Source organism: Staurois parvus, unplaced genomic scaffold (genome assembly GCF_062004578.1).
Source record: "Staurois parvus isolate SC_StPar_1 unplaced genomic scaffold, SC_StPar_1.0 ptg000564l, whole genome shotgun sequence".
Classification (NCBI taxonomy): Eukaryota; Metazoa; Chordata; class Amphibia; order Anura; family Ranidae; genus Staurois; species Staurois parvus.
In genome coordinates, this window is record NW_028318360.1 from 9,677,501 (window position 1) to 9,693,165 (window position 15,665).

The 15,665-nt window shown below is 42.5% G+C and overlaps 1 protein-coding gene across 2 annotated transcripts in view; it reads right to left on the reverse strand.

Annotated features, from left to right (window-relative positions):
• Positions 1–15,422, reverse strand: part of SORCS2 (sortilin related VPS10 domain containing receptor 2) — a 1,187,504-nt gene extending 1,172,082 nt beyond the window's left edge. For both annotated transcript variants that reach the window (XM_089691582.1, XM_089691581.1), the window contains exon 1: positions 15,042–15,422. In XM_089691582.1, the coding sequence (XP_089547708.1) occupies positions 15,042–15,338 (297 nt within the window). In that variant the 5' untranslated portion in view covers positions 15,339–15,422. The remainder of the gene's footprint in view (positions 1–15,041) is intronic.
• Positions 15,423–15,665: the final 243 nt, after the last annotated feature.

Sequence of the window (15,665 nt, forward strand, 5' to 3'; positions counted from 1 at the left end):
GCCTTATCAAAGCTGGTGGTTCTTGGGCTTTAAACAGTTAAGCTGGCCATATACCACTAGAATTTAGAATGAATGTTCGTAGGAACATTTGTAGGAAAATTCTCAGTACATTTGATTGCTTTTAACATTTGATTTTGGAACCAATGGGATTTCCCACACTTTCACTGTTAGAAATGTGTTTGTTCGAGAAAATTTTTCATCCTGTTCCTTCGACATTTCTGCGGTTGAAGATCAACACCAATTTACCCCACTAATGATTAGAAAATTGAACAAAGGTTCTTACAGCAAAATACCTATAACAAAATTCTGCAAGAAAATGGCCAGCGTTAGGAAGGAGTTAGAAAGTGTGGGAGAGAGTGTCAGGGGGTATTAGAATCAGTATAAACCTACCCGTCTGCTGAAATGAGAAACTCCTGCTCCAGTGCAACAGCAATATTGTATTTTGGGTGCTGATTTAAGGTGAAGCTGTGTTCCTACTTCTCACAGCACCCTAGTGCCCTGGCATTAGGTCACATAACCCAAAACTGAAATCACACAAATATTAGGATATATTTTATATCATAATATTCCTTTTAATGAATAATTGTTTAAAGAATAACCCTGATGTGATTAAAAAGCAGGCATATTGCTTTAAAGTAGTTGCAAACCTCAGATATAAAATATGAACAAAGCATATCCCTCATTTAGGAGCACTAAGTGTCATTTCTGTCTGCTGCCTCATTCCTTTGCTATCAGCATGAATCACAAAAACACAAAACCACTAAAAGTAGAGGAAATCAGCACATACAGATCCCCAAATCCTATTGGCAAGGGGCACATGATGAATATTTAAAAGTCCAATGTCATACATTAGTCCATTTAGCACTAGGGCAAGCCCCTTAGCTGTAGCAGGCTCTGTGTAAAAATAAGGAGGTAAAAAGTGCCTCTAAGTGCAATTAGTAACGGTATTTATTTGGAAGCAATGTAAAAGTACTCACGTTGTATAAAAATTAAGAAGGCTGAGGTGAAGAGTGATAGCCGAGTCCTCGCTGCACTGGCCATGTCCGCACCACAGGAGACTATGGATATCACAGAAAAGCCGGCTGGCATGTGAAATCTCTGAAGATGGCGTATGGAGAGCACCTTGGAGCGTGTGCAACGTCGGCGTCAGTGTGATGACGTATGGGAGACCAGCATGCAGAGTGACGCGTTTTGTGGTTTAGCGCATGCTCTGAAACGCGTCGCTTTGCATGCTGGTCTCCCATACGTCATCACACTGATGCCACTTTTCTGTGACATCCATAGTTTCCTGTAGTGCGGACGTGGCCAGTGCAGTGAGGACTCGGCTATCACTCTATTCATCTGAGCCTTCTTAATTTTTATGCAATGTCAGTGCTTTTACATTACTTCCAATAAATACCGTTACATATTGCACTTAGCGGCGCTTCTTTCCTCCTTATCAGTATGAATCACTTCTGACAACATTTTCTGACACCAAGAGAAAATGGTGACAGGGAAAGGGCTTCCAGCAGATTGACAGCCTCAGCTCTGTTCCTATGTGAAGGGGCTGTGTCTCTTCCCTCCAATCAGCTCTCAGAGCTCACCTCAGCTCTCCGACCCTTCTTTTCCTGAAAGCTTTATAAATTCTGGACTTTAAACCTATAAAGAGAAGGTTGCAGATAAACAGGTACAACTTACTGTATGTAGGAAGATTTGTTTCATCTCTTTGTACCACCTGGGGCCAGTCACTTCACTAGGTATAAGGATTTACAATCACTTTCAAGTATGGAGTTGCTGAAACCGCTAACAACTAGAGCCAAGTACAGAAAGATGGCATTTCTTCATGGGACCTAAAACTTTTTCTTGGATCCAACCAGGGGCGGACTGACAACTTATGGGGCCCCCCCGGGCAATAGGGGATCATGGGGCCCCTGTGTCCTTGCCCAAACTCAAAAAAGCCTATGAAAAGGTACCAGGGGCATCTCATGGGGTCCCCTACTGACCCCAGGCAGTGCCAGCGTTTCCATATGGTCAGTCCGCCCCTGGATCCAACCATCAGCTGTGACCTCCTGGAAAGGAGGGGATGTGATCACGGTTGCAAATTCAACCTTCTACCAGATGAAAGGACACCATAAACATTATGTATCTCACACTGGAAGGGTAGTGATGCAATGCTGGATTTACACCTATGCATTTTTACCCCTGATGAGTTTTCCATTGAAATCACTGAAAGCACATTGAAATGAATGCCAGCGTGCCTTGTGGCAAGTTTTCAATGTGTGTTGCAATGTGCTTTGCATTGGATGTCAACATGCATTACAGTGCATATCATTATGTGTTAACATACGGCATGATGCATTTACATACATGGATGCATCAATGTGCGTCACTCCATGAATTTGAACACATTTTGATGCGTTTCCATTTACTTCAATGAACAACACATCACATAGAAATGCAACAATATGAATCCAGCCTTATAATTGGGTTGCCAGCACACTGTGAAATCAATCATTTATTTAAACGGTAATTGTTTTTAATGCATGGTCCTTTCAAAAACTAAAAGTAATCCAGTTAGGGTCTACCTTTTTAAAAAAAATGTTTTATTGCTTTCTAGTTTCTGGTTGAAGAAATTTCTCCTTGAGTTCTGTCCATGTGACACCTGCGGCCAAAATGAAAAAAAGCGAATGAAGATCTCCCCTATAAAACACAAATGCTAACCCTAGATTCACATCTGTGCAGGTGGTGCCGCCGCGGATCCGCATGAAAATCCGTGCAGCCACACCACCCACACAGCAGAATGCTGACCCGCAGGCGGGTGCCATTAGTTCTAATGGCAAGCCGCCCACACTGAAAAATGCAACCGTACTGGGAACCAAGGTTTCCGTGCGGGCTGCGTTTTCAGAAGAGGTGCAGGGACTTCTTCCCTGAGTGTCACAGGGCATGGCAGTCTATTCAAATGAATGGGCTCTCGTGCAAAACGCGGCCTGCACGGCCGCATAGATGTGAACCGGGGGTCAGAGTTGGGCTTTTCATTGATATTACTGAAATAAGTGAGGAAAAAAATACTACTGATGTTTTGATTCATAGCATATAATACAAACATTGTTACCAACAAAAAAATAGTAGGCATGGATACAACACTGATTTACAGCCCTTCTCATGTCTAGTTTTAGTGCTGAATTCAGCAAGATACACAAATGAAATACATATAAGGAGTTGAATTTATGTCCATCCAGCCCTGAGATTTACACAGCTTTGCCACACAGCACAACCTTTTCTGGCTGGGCAGGAGACCTGATTTTCTTACGCTGCAGTTAAGTAACACTTATAGGTCTCGCACCTCTTCCAGACTGTGATTGGACAGTGAAAGGAGAAGCAACACACTGATGTGCTTATGTCACCATCACTCTGCTCTCTCCTTCTATCAGCATGCTCCTTGTTAGCACATGAGCACTGCAGCACAGTCTAAGCTATGTTGCACAGTAACTATATTGTCAGCTTAAAAAGGAAAAAAAAATATTTTACAGCCTAATAACAGGCTCAAGGTTGGACAAGAGCTGTAAGTATTACTTAACTGAATTGTAAGTTCCAAGGATCAGGGTCCTCCTATCCCTCTTGTACTGAACTGTATTGTTGCTGTATTGTCTCTCTTTATATTGTAAAGTGCTGAGCAAACTGTTGGCGCTATATAAATCCTGTATAATAATAATAACTGCAGCAGAGAAATATCAGTTCTCCTGTCCTGCCTTACTGTGCTATGTATAAAATCTCAGGTCACATTCAGGTACTTACACTGCTTGCATATCTTCCAAAAAATACTTTTTATAAATAACGATAATAAATAATATCGTGATGTGTTAAAGAATACAAAGCTGATTTTATGTATGTCTATAACGTGCCTGTATTTCAGTAAAATAAATAATCAATTTGTAACCCCTTACTACCAGGCATATTGTAAATAGACAGCTGGGGGGGGGGCCCCTTTTATTTTGGGAGGACATCATATGACCTCCGGAGACAGATCACTATACTGGCCCCCTGCCTGTACACAATGAAAGGCTTTATTTATGTTAGGTACTTATATAGCGCCATCAATTACGCAGCACTTTACATATATAATGTACATTCACGTCAGTCCCTAACCCTCAAGGAGCGTACAATCTAAGGTCCCTAACTCACATTCTTATATACACATACTAGGTCCCATTTAGCCAGGAACCAATTAACCTACCGGCATGTCTTTGGAGTGTGGGAGGAAATCGGAGTACCCGGAGGAAACTCAGGCAGAACATGCAAACTCCAGGCAGGTGGTGCCATAGCTAAGATTCAAACCAATGACCCTAGTAATGCCAGGCGAAAATGCTAACCATTTACCCACTGTGCTGCTTTGATTCATGGCTTTCATTGTGTACTATTGTGATGAGCTCTGTGATTGGTCACAGTGATCACATGGTACAGAAGGCCAATCACAAAATCCTGATCACCTCCCCAGAGTAGTACAGTGTCACTGTGGAAACACTGTATTGCTCCGCTCACTGTTCCTAAAAAAAAAAAAAAAAAAAAAAAAAAAAAAAAAAAAGTTGCACAAAAATACAAATAAGTAATAAAAAAGAAAAAAATATTTAAAAAAACTTAAACTTTTTTTTTTACATACTGTTACCAGATTCAGTGTCCCTGAACACTGCCACACTAGTTATATGATGGTGCTTTACTGCACTGGTGACAGTATGTAAAATATATTTTACAAATTGTGCAAAAAAACTTTTTTTTACATTTCTTCATATTCCAAAAAAATTGTGACAAAAAAATTACAACTTCCAAAAACTCACCATGCCTCTTACTAAATACCTTTGACTGTGTACTTTCCACAAAGGGGTCATTTGGAGGGTATTTGTACTGTCCTGGCATTTTCAGGCCTCTAGGAATGAGATAGGCCACCAGTACCTGCAGCACTGATCGATTTTCAGATACATATATTTAGTTTGTAGACTCTATAACTTTCCTACAGACTAAATAATAAACACTGATTTGGGTTATTTTCACCAAAGAAATGTAGCAAAATAAATTTCGTCCTAAATTTATGAAGAAAGATTTATTTGCAACATGTTATAATAGAAAAAAAAAAACGATTTTTTAAAAAAAGTGTTGGTTTTTTTTATTTAGCAAAAAATAAAAAAAAAAACAGTGGTAATTAATCACCAAAAGAAAGCTCTATTTGTGTGAAAAAAATAAAAATGTCATATGGATACGGTGTTGCATGACTGCGCAATTGTCATTCAAAGTGTGATAGCACTGAAAGCTGAAAACTGGCCTGGGCAGGAAGGGGGTAGAAGTGTCGGCTATTGAAGAGGTTAATGTATCAGTTACATACAAAAAGAAGACAGCCATTCTGGGGACTGCTCCATTATTCAGCCATTATATTCCATGGAACTGATGACATCACAGTGATGTCACTGCTGGAAATTCATAAACCGCTTTCTGATAGCAATACATATGGTGATCCTTTTAATAAACACATATTAACTGCACTAAATATATTTTTAAGTTCCCCAGACAGTCCCTATCATTTGATCCGTGGTTCAGTTACAGTATGCTGGGACTTGTAGTTCCACCACAGCCACAAACCATAGGATGGAAATGCATTCAGCTACAAGTGAGATTTGTAATGCTTTGTGGTGGCCATACACACTTTAATAAATGACTGATTTATTTTTCCATCAATCTTTGCCTGAAATAATCTATTTATAGTATAACCTATATATAGTCTATATAATAACCCACATGATTGATACGACACACATGGGGAAGTGGATTTCCATTGATAGATTATTATTTCAGGTACTTATATAGCGCTGTCAATTTATGCAGCACTTTACACATATATAGTACATTCACATCAGTCCCTAACCCTCAAGATGTGTACAATCTAAAGCCCCTAACTTACATTCATACATACACATACTAGGGCCAATTTAGACAGGAGCCAATAACCTACCAGCACTTCTTTGGAGTGTGGGAGGAAACCAGAGTACCCAGAGGAAACCCACACAGGCACAGGGAGAACATGCAAGCTCCAGGCAGGTGGTGCCATGGCTGGGATTCGAACCAACAACCCTAGTATTGCCAGGTGGAAGTGCTAACCATTTAGCCACTGTGCTGCCCGTAGATGGAAGATACAATCATAAACTATGGAGCACATCTGTTTCCACCATGAAATCTCATATTCTGGTCGATCGAATTACAATCGAATTCATGAGCAGAGCAACTCAATTCTATCAATTAATTTTCCACCCTGGCCGATCAGCTCAGTTTGATTGAATCCAATCTAAATAAATAATAATTAAATAATAATAATTAAATAATAATAATTAAATGTATTGATTTTGATTGAATCACACATAGATCAGATAATAAAATCAAAGCATGTATGGTCACCGAACCTGGACTCTACAAAGCCATAGACATGCTGCAAATGAAGCAATTGTCATCAGGAGGTTCAAGTCATGTGTGGTTGAACCTTTAACTAGCACCGCGATCAGGCATGGATGTCTCTGTACCCCAGCACCCCCTGCCAGTGAGTGGATATTGCACACGCTGCTTATTTCCGCTGACTCAGTACAGGATCAGGTCAGGGTGGAAGATTGGTTAAAGTTAAACAGCCTGGTGTGCCACTTGATGAGTGGACATAACTAGTAGAGGACCTGGATGAATCATTCCCAGCCCAGAAATCCTCATTGACATTCTGCTCATCCATCATCTGATCCACCTGACAGTCCCAGAAATCCTATACTCTGCACACACATCCTCCATCCAGCACTGTGACTGGGAACTGATCTCAATTCCAAAACATTATGCAGGAAGGTACTGGATGCTCAAGAGACTGAGCTTACTATGCTGTATGAGGCTTTGATCTCAGCAAACCATCCCTACAACACATCTGTCCCCAGCTCTACAGATGGCAAACATGCATCCATTTGACAGCTGTCAACATGGATTACTTGGACGACAGCAAGAATACAGTAACAAAAATTATTGGGGTATAGAGAAAAACTACATTTCTTTTAGTTTTGGGCAAGTTTTTTTTTTTTTTTTGCTGTGTCTCGGGGAGACTATAGTGATACAAAACAATATCCTTGTGACCTAATACGTGTAGTGCCACTCTAAGCAAAGAAGGAGAGTGTATATAGTCCTGCTGGTGCTCAGGAATTGGGTGCTGGCTGAAAATTTCACCATCCAGTCTATGTGGTTAATAGAGGTCTACGATTAGGCCCCCAGAGGGTGGGGCGAGACATGTCAGAGGGCCTGGGTTGTGGAGTGGTGCAAGGCTGAGGCTATCTCACACATGTTAACCACATAGACTGGATTGAGTTGAAAAGTGATTTTTTTTTTAAAAAACTGTTAAGTGAGTGTTAAGCTCAGGACAATAACAGGAAAGACACAGGTGCATTGCTCTGCACCTGCAATGCAGGTAAACCATCCTTATAGGGGGCTCAGGACAGTAAGGGCTTGTTTACATTTGCAGTTTGAGGGGTGGTAATACCCCATAGTTGAGACATGTTTTTACCACCCCCCTAACCACTGGTGTAGCATCAGGGGTCGCAATGCCAACCCCGACTCATGCTCCAGGAGACCCGTGTGGCCTCCCTGTCACATTCTGTTTTACACCTGAACAAGAGGGAGGGGGGTGACGTATACAGGAACCGATCCTCTCCATTTTCCTCCTGTAACTACTGAAAGCTGACTTCTACTCCTCTCCTTCCTGTCAGAATTCAGGCTGCAGGAGGAAAATGCGCATTATTATATTAAAAATAAAAAATTCTAAACCATTTCATTTCATTGTGGCCTGCGACCAGTTACCAGATTACTTAAGTGTCCCTCACCCTGCATGCACTAAATCCGGTCCCCCACAGTACATGTAAATGCAATTATTTTAGTAAATATAAACTAAATACCTTTTCTCATCAGCTGTTAGAGCAGTCTTGTGACTTCTATCAGTGTCCAGCAGAGCACTCGTTAAAGCTTGTAGGAGGAGTTTTCATTCTCCCGATTGTCCTATGAGGCTGCAGGACCCCTGACCCTCTCTCTGGACAGTGCTGATTGGCCCTGTGCTGATCTCATGCACTCTCCCAAGAAAAAAAAAACACCACACACCTCTCTATAGCAATACACACCAAACCGAGCATGTGCAGCTTGCCCCCAAGGCTCTGTTCTATCGGCAGACGGATTGGGGACAGTAGAAGCGGAGGATCAGAGAAGATACGATCAAATGTCCTTTTTACACAATGCGTAGAATTAACCCCTTAATTTCCACAGTGAGTATGACAAGCATGCACTTGAAGTACTAAACAATATCCTTATTTTCTAAAAATATGCCATATAGATCCACTTCTAAATGGCTCTGAAATCTACTTTTCATACAACTGTTACTGTTTCTCTGCTTCTTTGCAATGTCCTCTCTAAGCTCCTGAACCTCTCCTTTTCCTCCTCACTTCCATTTCTTTGGAATAAGCAGAGAACATTAGGTGTAGTCATGTGCACTGCTCTATGCTCACTACAGATCGTTTATAGTCCATCTTGGGAGTGAACAAGAGAGGATGGCTATGTTCTTACATACAGTGGGACTATGGAGAACAAACATTTCAAGGAGGTTGAGTGCAATAGAAGGGGCATTTTGAGTTAAGAATATATACTTGAGAGAATAAAATAATAATATATATATATATATATATATATATATATATATATATATATATATATAGTGGGGGATCTCCTTCCCTGGGACAAATGTAGACCACACAGCCGGCTTTCTTCAAAATCTGACTGGTTGTCAGTTTTATTTAAAAGGTTTGCAGAATAACAAAACATCAAAATAAACCCTCGCCATCCAGGCACTAACTGAACATAGAACTTTTCCTCTCTCACTGGTGAAGGGCTTCTCTCTGTCACCAACCAAAACAAACCTTTTCTCTTGTTTGTACAACAATCACGTTCATGCACAGCTCTCTCAGGAATGGCTCTGAGTCCCAGGCCATGATGGACTCCTTGCTCCAGTCCTGCCTTATTTATACCACCTGTTGGTGGTAATCAGTGGACCACAAAATCATGTCCGGAACCAACTCTGCCATAGTGGCCCAGAAAACCCGGAGTGGATTTCACCTTAAACTCCCAGGTATGACCGAATGCGAGGTGACACATAGCATCCATATATCACCTCGCCGTTCATACTGTCACAATATATATATATATATATATATATATATATATATATATATATATATACATGCAGGCATACCTCAGTTTACAAATTGAATGCGTTCTGCAGGACTTTTTGTATTGCATAAAATTTGTAAACCGAAACGCGTTTTCCCATAGGAATGCATTGAAAACCAATTAATCCGTTCAAAAAAAAGTCAGAAAGAAGTTTTAAAAAAAGTCTTCTATCTGTTCAAAACTCTTTATAAAGTGCATTTTAAAGGCATAAATACTGTACAGGGGCATGATTGAAAAAAAATTGTAAATGCATTGAAAACCAATTAATCAGTTCATATTGCGAAAACAATTCATAGACTGAGGTATTATTTTCAATGGATTTTCATTCGTAAACTGAAAATTACGTTAACCGAGGCGTTCGTAAACAGAGGTACACCTGTATATATATATATATTTTTTTTAAACCAAAGCTTAGTGTTAGTTTAACTTTCACGTCTTGTCCTGGGGACAAACCAAAGGTGAAAAGAATTTCTCCAAAGTGACAGGAAATGCCCTCCTAGGTAAGAGAACAATTGTCCCTATTGGAGGATTTCCTTCCTATTTGTGTTCAGGTGACAACTGTTAGTTACATTTTTAAATATCCCATCATTTTCAGTGGTCACCAGGACAAACAGAGAGGATGAATCTGCCCACCAGGAACCTAGACATTATAGGGATGAACATTATAAAATGGACAAATGTTTTGCATATATACTCTATACAACCCATGTGAAGTAAATATATACCCAACATCTAAAACACAGCACAACATATAGTGACCAGTGGTTTGTGACTTACACAAAAATTGCAATTTTAAGGTATTTATGAAACAATTAGAAAAAAGGGTTTTCCTGCATAAAATGGTGGATTGTAATGAGCTGGAATCCCCCACCTTGGATTATTATTAATACAATGGTACATCCTTATAAGCAGGTCCATGATCCAGAAGAAGGTAGAAGCGTAGACAGACTCTTACAATGCTACCAAGAAGACACAAGCTTCCAGTCTACTGTAGTAATGAACAGATTTGCTATTCCAGTTAGAATGTGTCAGCATACAGTTGGCATCGGCATCAAGAATAACTCATTGACTGCTGGACAGAAGGCATGCAAGTGCCACACAACAATATGTAGACCATAGTAAAGAAACATCAAAGATGACAGAATAATTGGCATAGAAGGGGGCACTGGATTTGTCCATAGGGTCACCTGTGGCACAAGTAGTGAACATTCTATGGCATTAGTGGAGGATGTAAAGAGGACCATCTACAGTATAAAAGCTTCAATAAACAATTCCAATATAGGATAAGGTACATCATAGGACATGACACCTAAAGGAAATCTGTACTGTGAGAAATATGGATGCTGTGAACAGGGGCGGACTGACAACTCATGGGGCCCCCGGGCAATAGGGGATCATGGGGCCCCTGTGTCCTTGACCAAACTCAAAAAAGCCTATGAAAAAGGTACCAGGGGCATCTCAAGGGACCCCCTACTGACCCGGGGCCCTCGGGCAGTGCCCGAGTTTCCAAATGGTCAGTCCGCCCCTGGCTGTGACTGGTGCCTACTCTAGTGTCCTGGCCTTCATGCTGAGCCTGTAGCTTCACCTAGGTTAAAGCTCACCAAACACATTACAATCTGACCATACAATCTCTGTACAATCAACTTTGGGTTTATCAAAACTATGTAATATAAGGAGCTACCTCAACTATCCAATCAGGCTGGTCCTTTCACTACATGTTTGTTGGTGGACCAATAGAAAACTGTACAATCAGACTGTAAAATGTATGGTGAACTAAGTCACCGATTCAAAGAAAGACTGCAAAAAAAAAAGACTCCTGACATTTCTGACCTGCCTACTTGTTGCAAATCGGTCACTTGGAAAGTATTAGGGTCAGCAGAACTAGCCAGCTAATTAGTATTTTCAATGGGAAGAGGTCAGCAGTGGCGACCAATTATTTATGATAGGTTGACTATAACTTGTTCAGCACTATGGTGGTACTTCCATTTGAACTGTCATGGCAGTAGTTCTGTATGACATTTGCCCTATGACCAAGCACTGCCCTGTGATCTCCAGCCAAATAGCACATCACTTCAACAGATGGTGGATAAAAGGCACCAAAATCTCCATAAGAACAAAGAACAAACCATATTAAAGTTCTAGAAGTAGGCAGCGTGCATATGCAAGCAGCATGTACAGAGACCCAGTCACAGCACCATATCCAGTCTGCCGTGGCAGTAGCTCTAAATGAGATTTGCCCTATGATCTTGTGGTGCCATGTAATCTTCAGCCAGCTAGCATAGCACATCACTTTAACTGAGGTTAAGGATAAGTGATCTACTGGTGTATAAAAGGCACTAAAATGTCAAACAGAACAATATACAAGTCATATGAAAATTCTAGAGGTAGGCAGTATATATGTAAGTAGCATGTAGTATGTACAGATCCTCGGTCATGGCACCAATACCCAGTCTGCCATGGTACTAGCTCTATATGACATTTACCCCATGACCTTGCACTTCTCTGTGAGCTTCATCCATATAGCCCATCACTTCAACAGATGTCAAGGATAGGAGGACAAAGAGCACTAAACCCCTCAAAAGAACAATATACATCCAATATTAAAGTTCAAGAGGTAGGCAGCATAAACATGTCAACAGCACAATGCAGAGCCCCAGCCATGGCACCTTACCCAGTCTGCCATGGCACCAGCACTAGTTTGCCTTATGCCTTTGCATTGCCATGTGATCTATGTATCCAGATAACACATCACTTTAAGAGATGTCATGGCTTTACTGCTGGTCTTAAGGCCAAAAGAACAATATACAGTACAAGCAAAAATAAAGTTCTAGGGGTACGCAGAAGCATAAACCCATAAGCAGCACTGTGCAGAGCCTCAAACATGGCAACATACCAAGTCTGCCATGGCACTAGCTCTAATTGACATTTGCCCTATGACCTTGCACTGCCCTGTGATCTTCAGATAACCTATCATTTCAACAGATGTCAACTGGTGGACATAAGGCACAGAAATCTCCTACAGAACAATATTTAAGCCGTAATAACATTCTATAAGTAGTCAGAAGCATATATATGTGCTCAGCACTGTGCAGAGCCCCAGTCAGGGCACCATACCCAGTCTGCCATGGCACTAGCTCTTTATGACACTTGCCCTATGACCTTGCTCTGCCCTATGATCCTCATGCAGACAGACCATCACTTCAGCAGATCTCAAGGATAACTGATCTACTGGTGGACAGAGGACACAGACATCTCCAGCAGAACAATATATAATCCATATTAAAGTTCTAGAGGCAGGCATAAGCATAAATATATGATCAGCACTATGCAGAGCCACAGTTATGTTCCATAACCAGTCTGCTATGGCACTAAATCGTTATGGCATTCACCCTATGACCTATGACCCCGTGATCTTCATCCAGATAGCCCATCAATTCAAGAGATGTCAAGAATCTACTGATGGAGGCACTGAAATCCTCAATAGAACAATGCATAAGAAATATTAAACTTCAGCATAAACCTGTAATTAGAGCCCCAGCCATGGCACCAATAACCAGTCTTCCATGGCACTAGCTCTATATGACACTTGCCCTAGGACTTCGCACTGTTCTATGATCTTCATCCAGATAGCCCATCACTGCAACCGACGTCAAGAATCTGCTGGTGGAGACACTAAAATCTACAATAGAACAATACACAAGAAATGCTAAAGTTCAAGAAGTAGGCAGCATAAACCTGTATTCAGAGTACCAGTCACGGCACCAATATCCAGTCTACCATGGCACTTAGTTCTATATGATATTTGACCTATGACCTCACACTGTCCTGTGATCTTCATCCAGACTACCTATCACTTCAGCAGATGTTAAAGACAAGATATTGACTGGTGAAAAGGAGGAACGGACATCTATAGTGGAATAATATACAAGTCATATTAAAGTTCCTTAGGTAGGCAGCATAAACGTGTAATCAGAGCCCCATTGTCATGGCACCATACCCAGACTGCCATGGCACTAGCTCTATATTACATTTGCCCTATGACCCAGTAATCTTCACGCACATAGCCCATCACTTCAACAGATTTCTGGTCTACTGGTGGAAAGAAGGCACAGACATTTCCAACAGAACAATATACAAGTTCTAGAGGTAAGCAGCAGTATAAATATGTGCTCAGCACTGTGCAGAACCCCATGGTCATGGCACCATACCCAGTCTGCCAATGCACTAGCTTCATATGACATTTGCCCTATGACCCAGTAATCTCCAATCAGATAGCCCATCACTTCGACAGATGTCAAGGATAAGTGATCTACAGGTGGACAGAAGTAACAGGACATCTCCAACAGAACAATATACAAGTCATATTAAAGTTCTAGAGGTAGGCAGCAGTATAAATATGTGATCAGCACTGTGCAAAACCCCATGGTCATGGCACCATACCCAGTCTGCCAATTGACTAGCTTCATATGACATTTTCTCTATGACCCAGTAATCTTCACTCAGCCCCTCACTTCAACAGATGTCTGGTCTACTGGTGGAAACAAAGGCACAGATATCTCCAACAGAACAATATACAAGTCCATAAGGTTCTAGAGGTAGGCAGCATAAACCTGTAATCAGAGCCCCAATGGTCATGGCACCATACCCAGTCTGCCATGGCACTACGTTCTATATGACCTTTGCCCTATGACCCAATAATCTTCACTCAGATAGCCCATCACTTCAACAGATGTCTGGTCTACTGGTGAACAGAAGGTACAGACATCTCAAACAGAACAATATACAAGTCCATCATAAAGTTGTAGAGGTAGGCAGCATAAACCTGTAATCAGAGCCCCATGGTCAGGGCACCATACCCAGTCTGCCATGGCACTTGTTCTTTATGACATTTGCCCTATGACCCAGTAATCTTCACTCAGATAGCCCATCACTTCAACAGATGTCTGGTCTACTGGTGAGCAGAAGGCACAGACATCTCCAACAGAACAATACACCAGCCCATCATAAAGTTGTAGAGGTAGGCAGCATAAACCTGTAATCAGAGCCCCATAGTCATGACAACATACCCAGCCTGCCATGGCACTACGTTCTATATGACATTTGCCCTATGACCTTGCACTTCCTCTAGACAGCCCATCACTTCCACAGATGTCAAGGATAAGTGATCTGCTGGTGGTGAGAAGGCACAGACATCTCCAACAGAACAATATACAAGTCATACTGAAGTTCTAGAGGTAGGAAGCATTAACCTGTAATCAGAGCCCCATAGTCATGGCACCATACCCAGTCTGCCATGGCACTAGTTCCATATGACATTTTCCCTATGACCCAGTAATCTTCACTCAGATAGTCCATCACTTCCACAGATGTCTGGTGTACTGGTGGACAGAAGGCACAGACATCTCCAACAGAACAATACACCAGCCCATCATAAAGTTGTAGAGGTAGGCAGCATAAACCTGTAATCAGAGCCCCATGGTCATGGCACCATACCCAACCTGCCATGGCAGCAATTCTTGGTGTCAGGGACACTTGTGTTCTGACCCATATAGACAGGTATCAGAGTGACAGCTGTCACAGAACAATCGCCTGTTGGGTTCTGGAGGCAGAAGAAGGGAAGTGCAGAGCGCCAGTACAAACTGCTCCAAGTTTTAGAAGAGGCTGCCATGGAGGTAGGCACCCAGCGTGTGTAGCGCCCCCTCCAGGCCAGGTGGAGCAGCCTGCCATGGCACTGGATGCATCATCATGTGACATGCGACTCATGCGATTTGAATAGTCGGCTCACTCACGCTGCTGTTCTCGCCGGTCCAGTGCACCATCGCCTGGTTGTGTGAAGCGTCTCCCTTCAGCACGAACGAGGTGCTGAGCAGCGACATGGGATCCCTGGATGTGGCTCTCCCAAAGCGCCCCGCTGGACTAGTAGCATCCTCAGGAACGCTCCGCTCCCCCCCGACCCCGCGGTCCGCTGTACCCCGCGCACTCCGGCTCACCCAGCCAGTGCCCTGCACCAGCAGCCCCAGCAGGGACAGGCTGACCGCGCAGAGGATACCCACAGGGGGTGCTAGAAGTGTCCCCCTTAGTGCCATGCTGTTGTGGTGGTGCGGCTGGTGTCAGGCTGGGATGAGTATGCTCGCACAGACACTCATAGAGGGAGGGATCGCACACAAAGCCAGCTTGCCTTCCTCCTCGCATTGGACAGCAGCGAGCTTTCAGGACTGGAACTGTCACTGGGAGAAGGACAAGGGCGCCACCTGCTGGGCGAACTACACAATGATTGGCGATGGCATTTGACAGCTGACAAGCGGATCGCGGAGGGTCGGTGGGCCGCTCTCTGTAGGGAGATGAGGATGGAGAGAGCTCCCCGCCTCCTGTGACTGGCCACACAAAAGCCATGTTGCCTAACTGGACGGGAC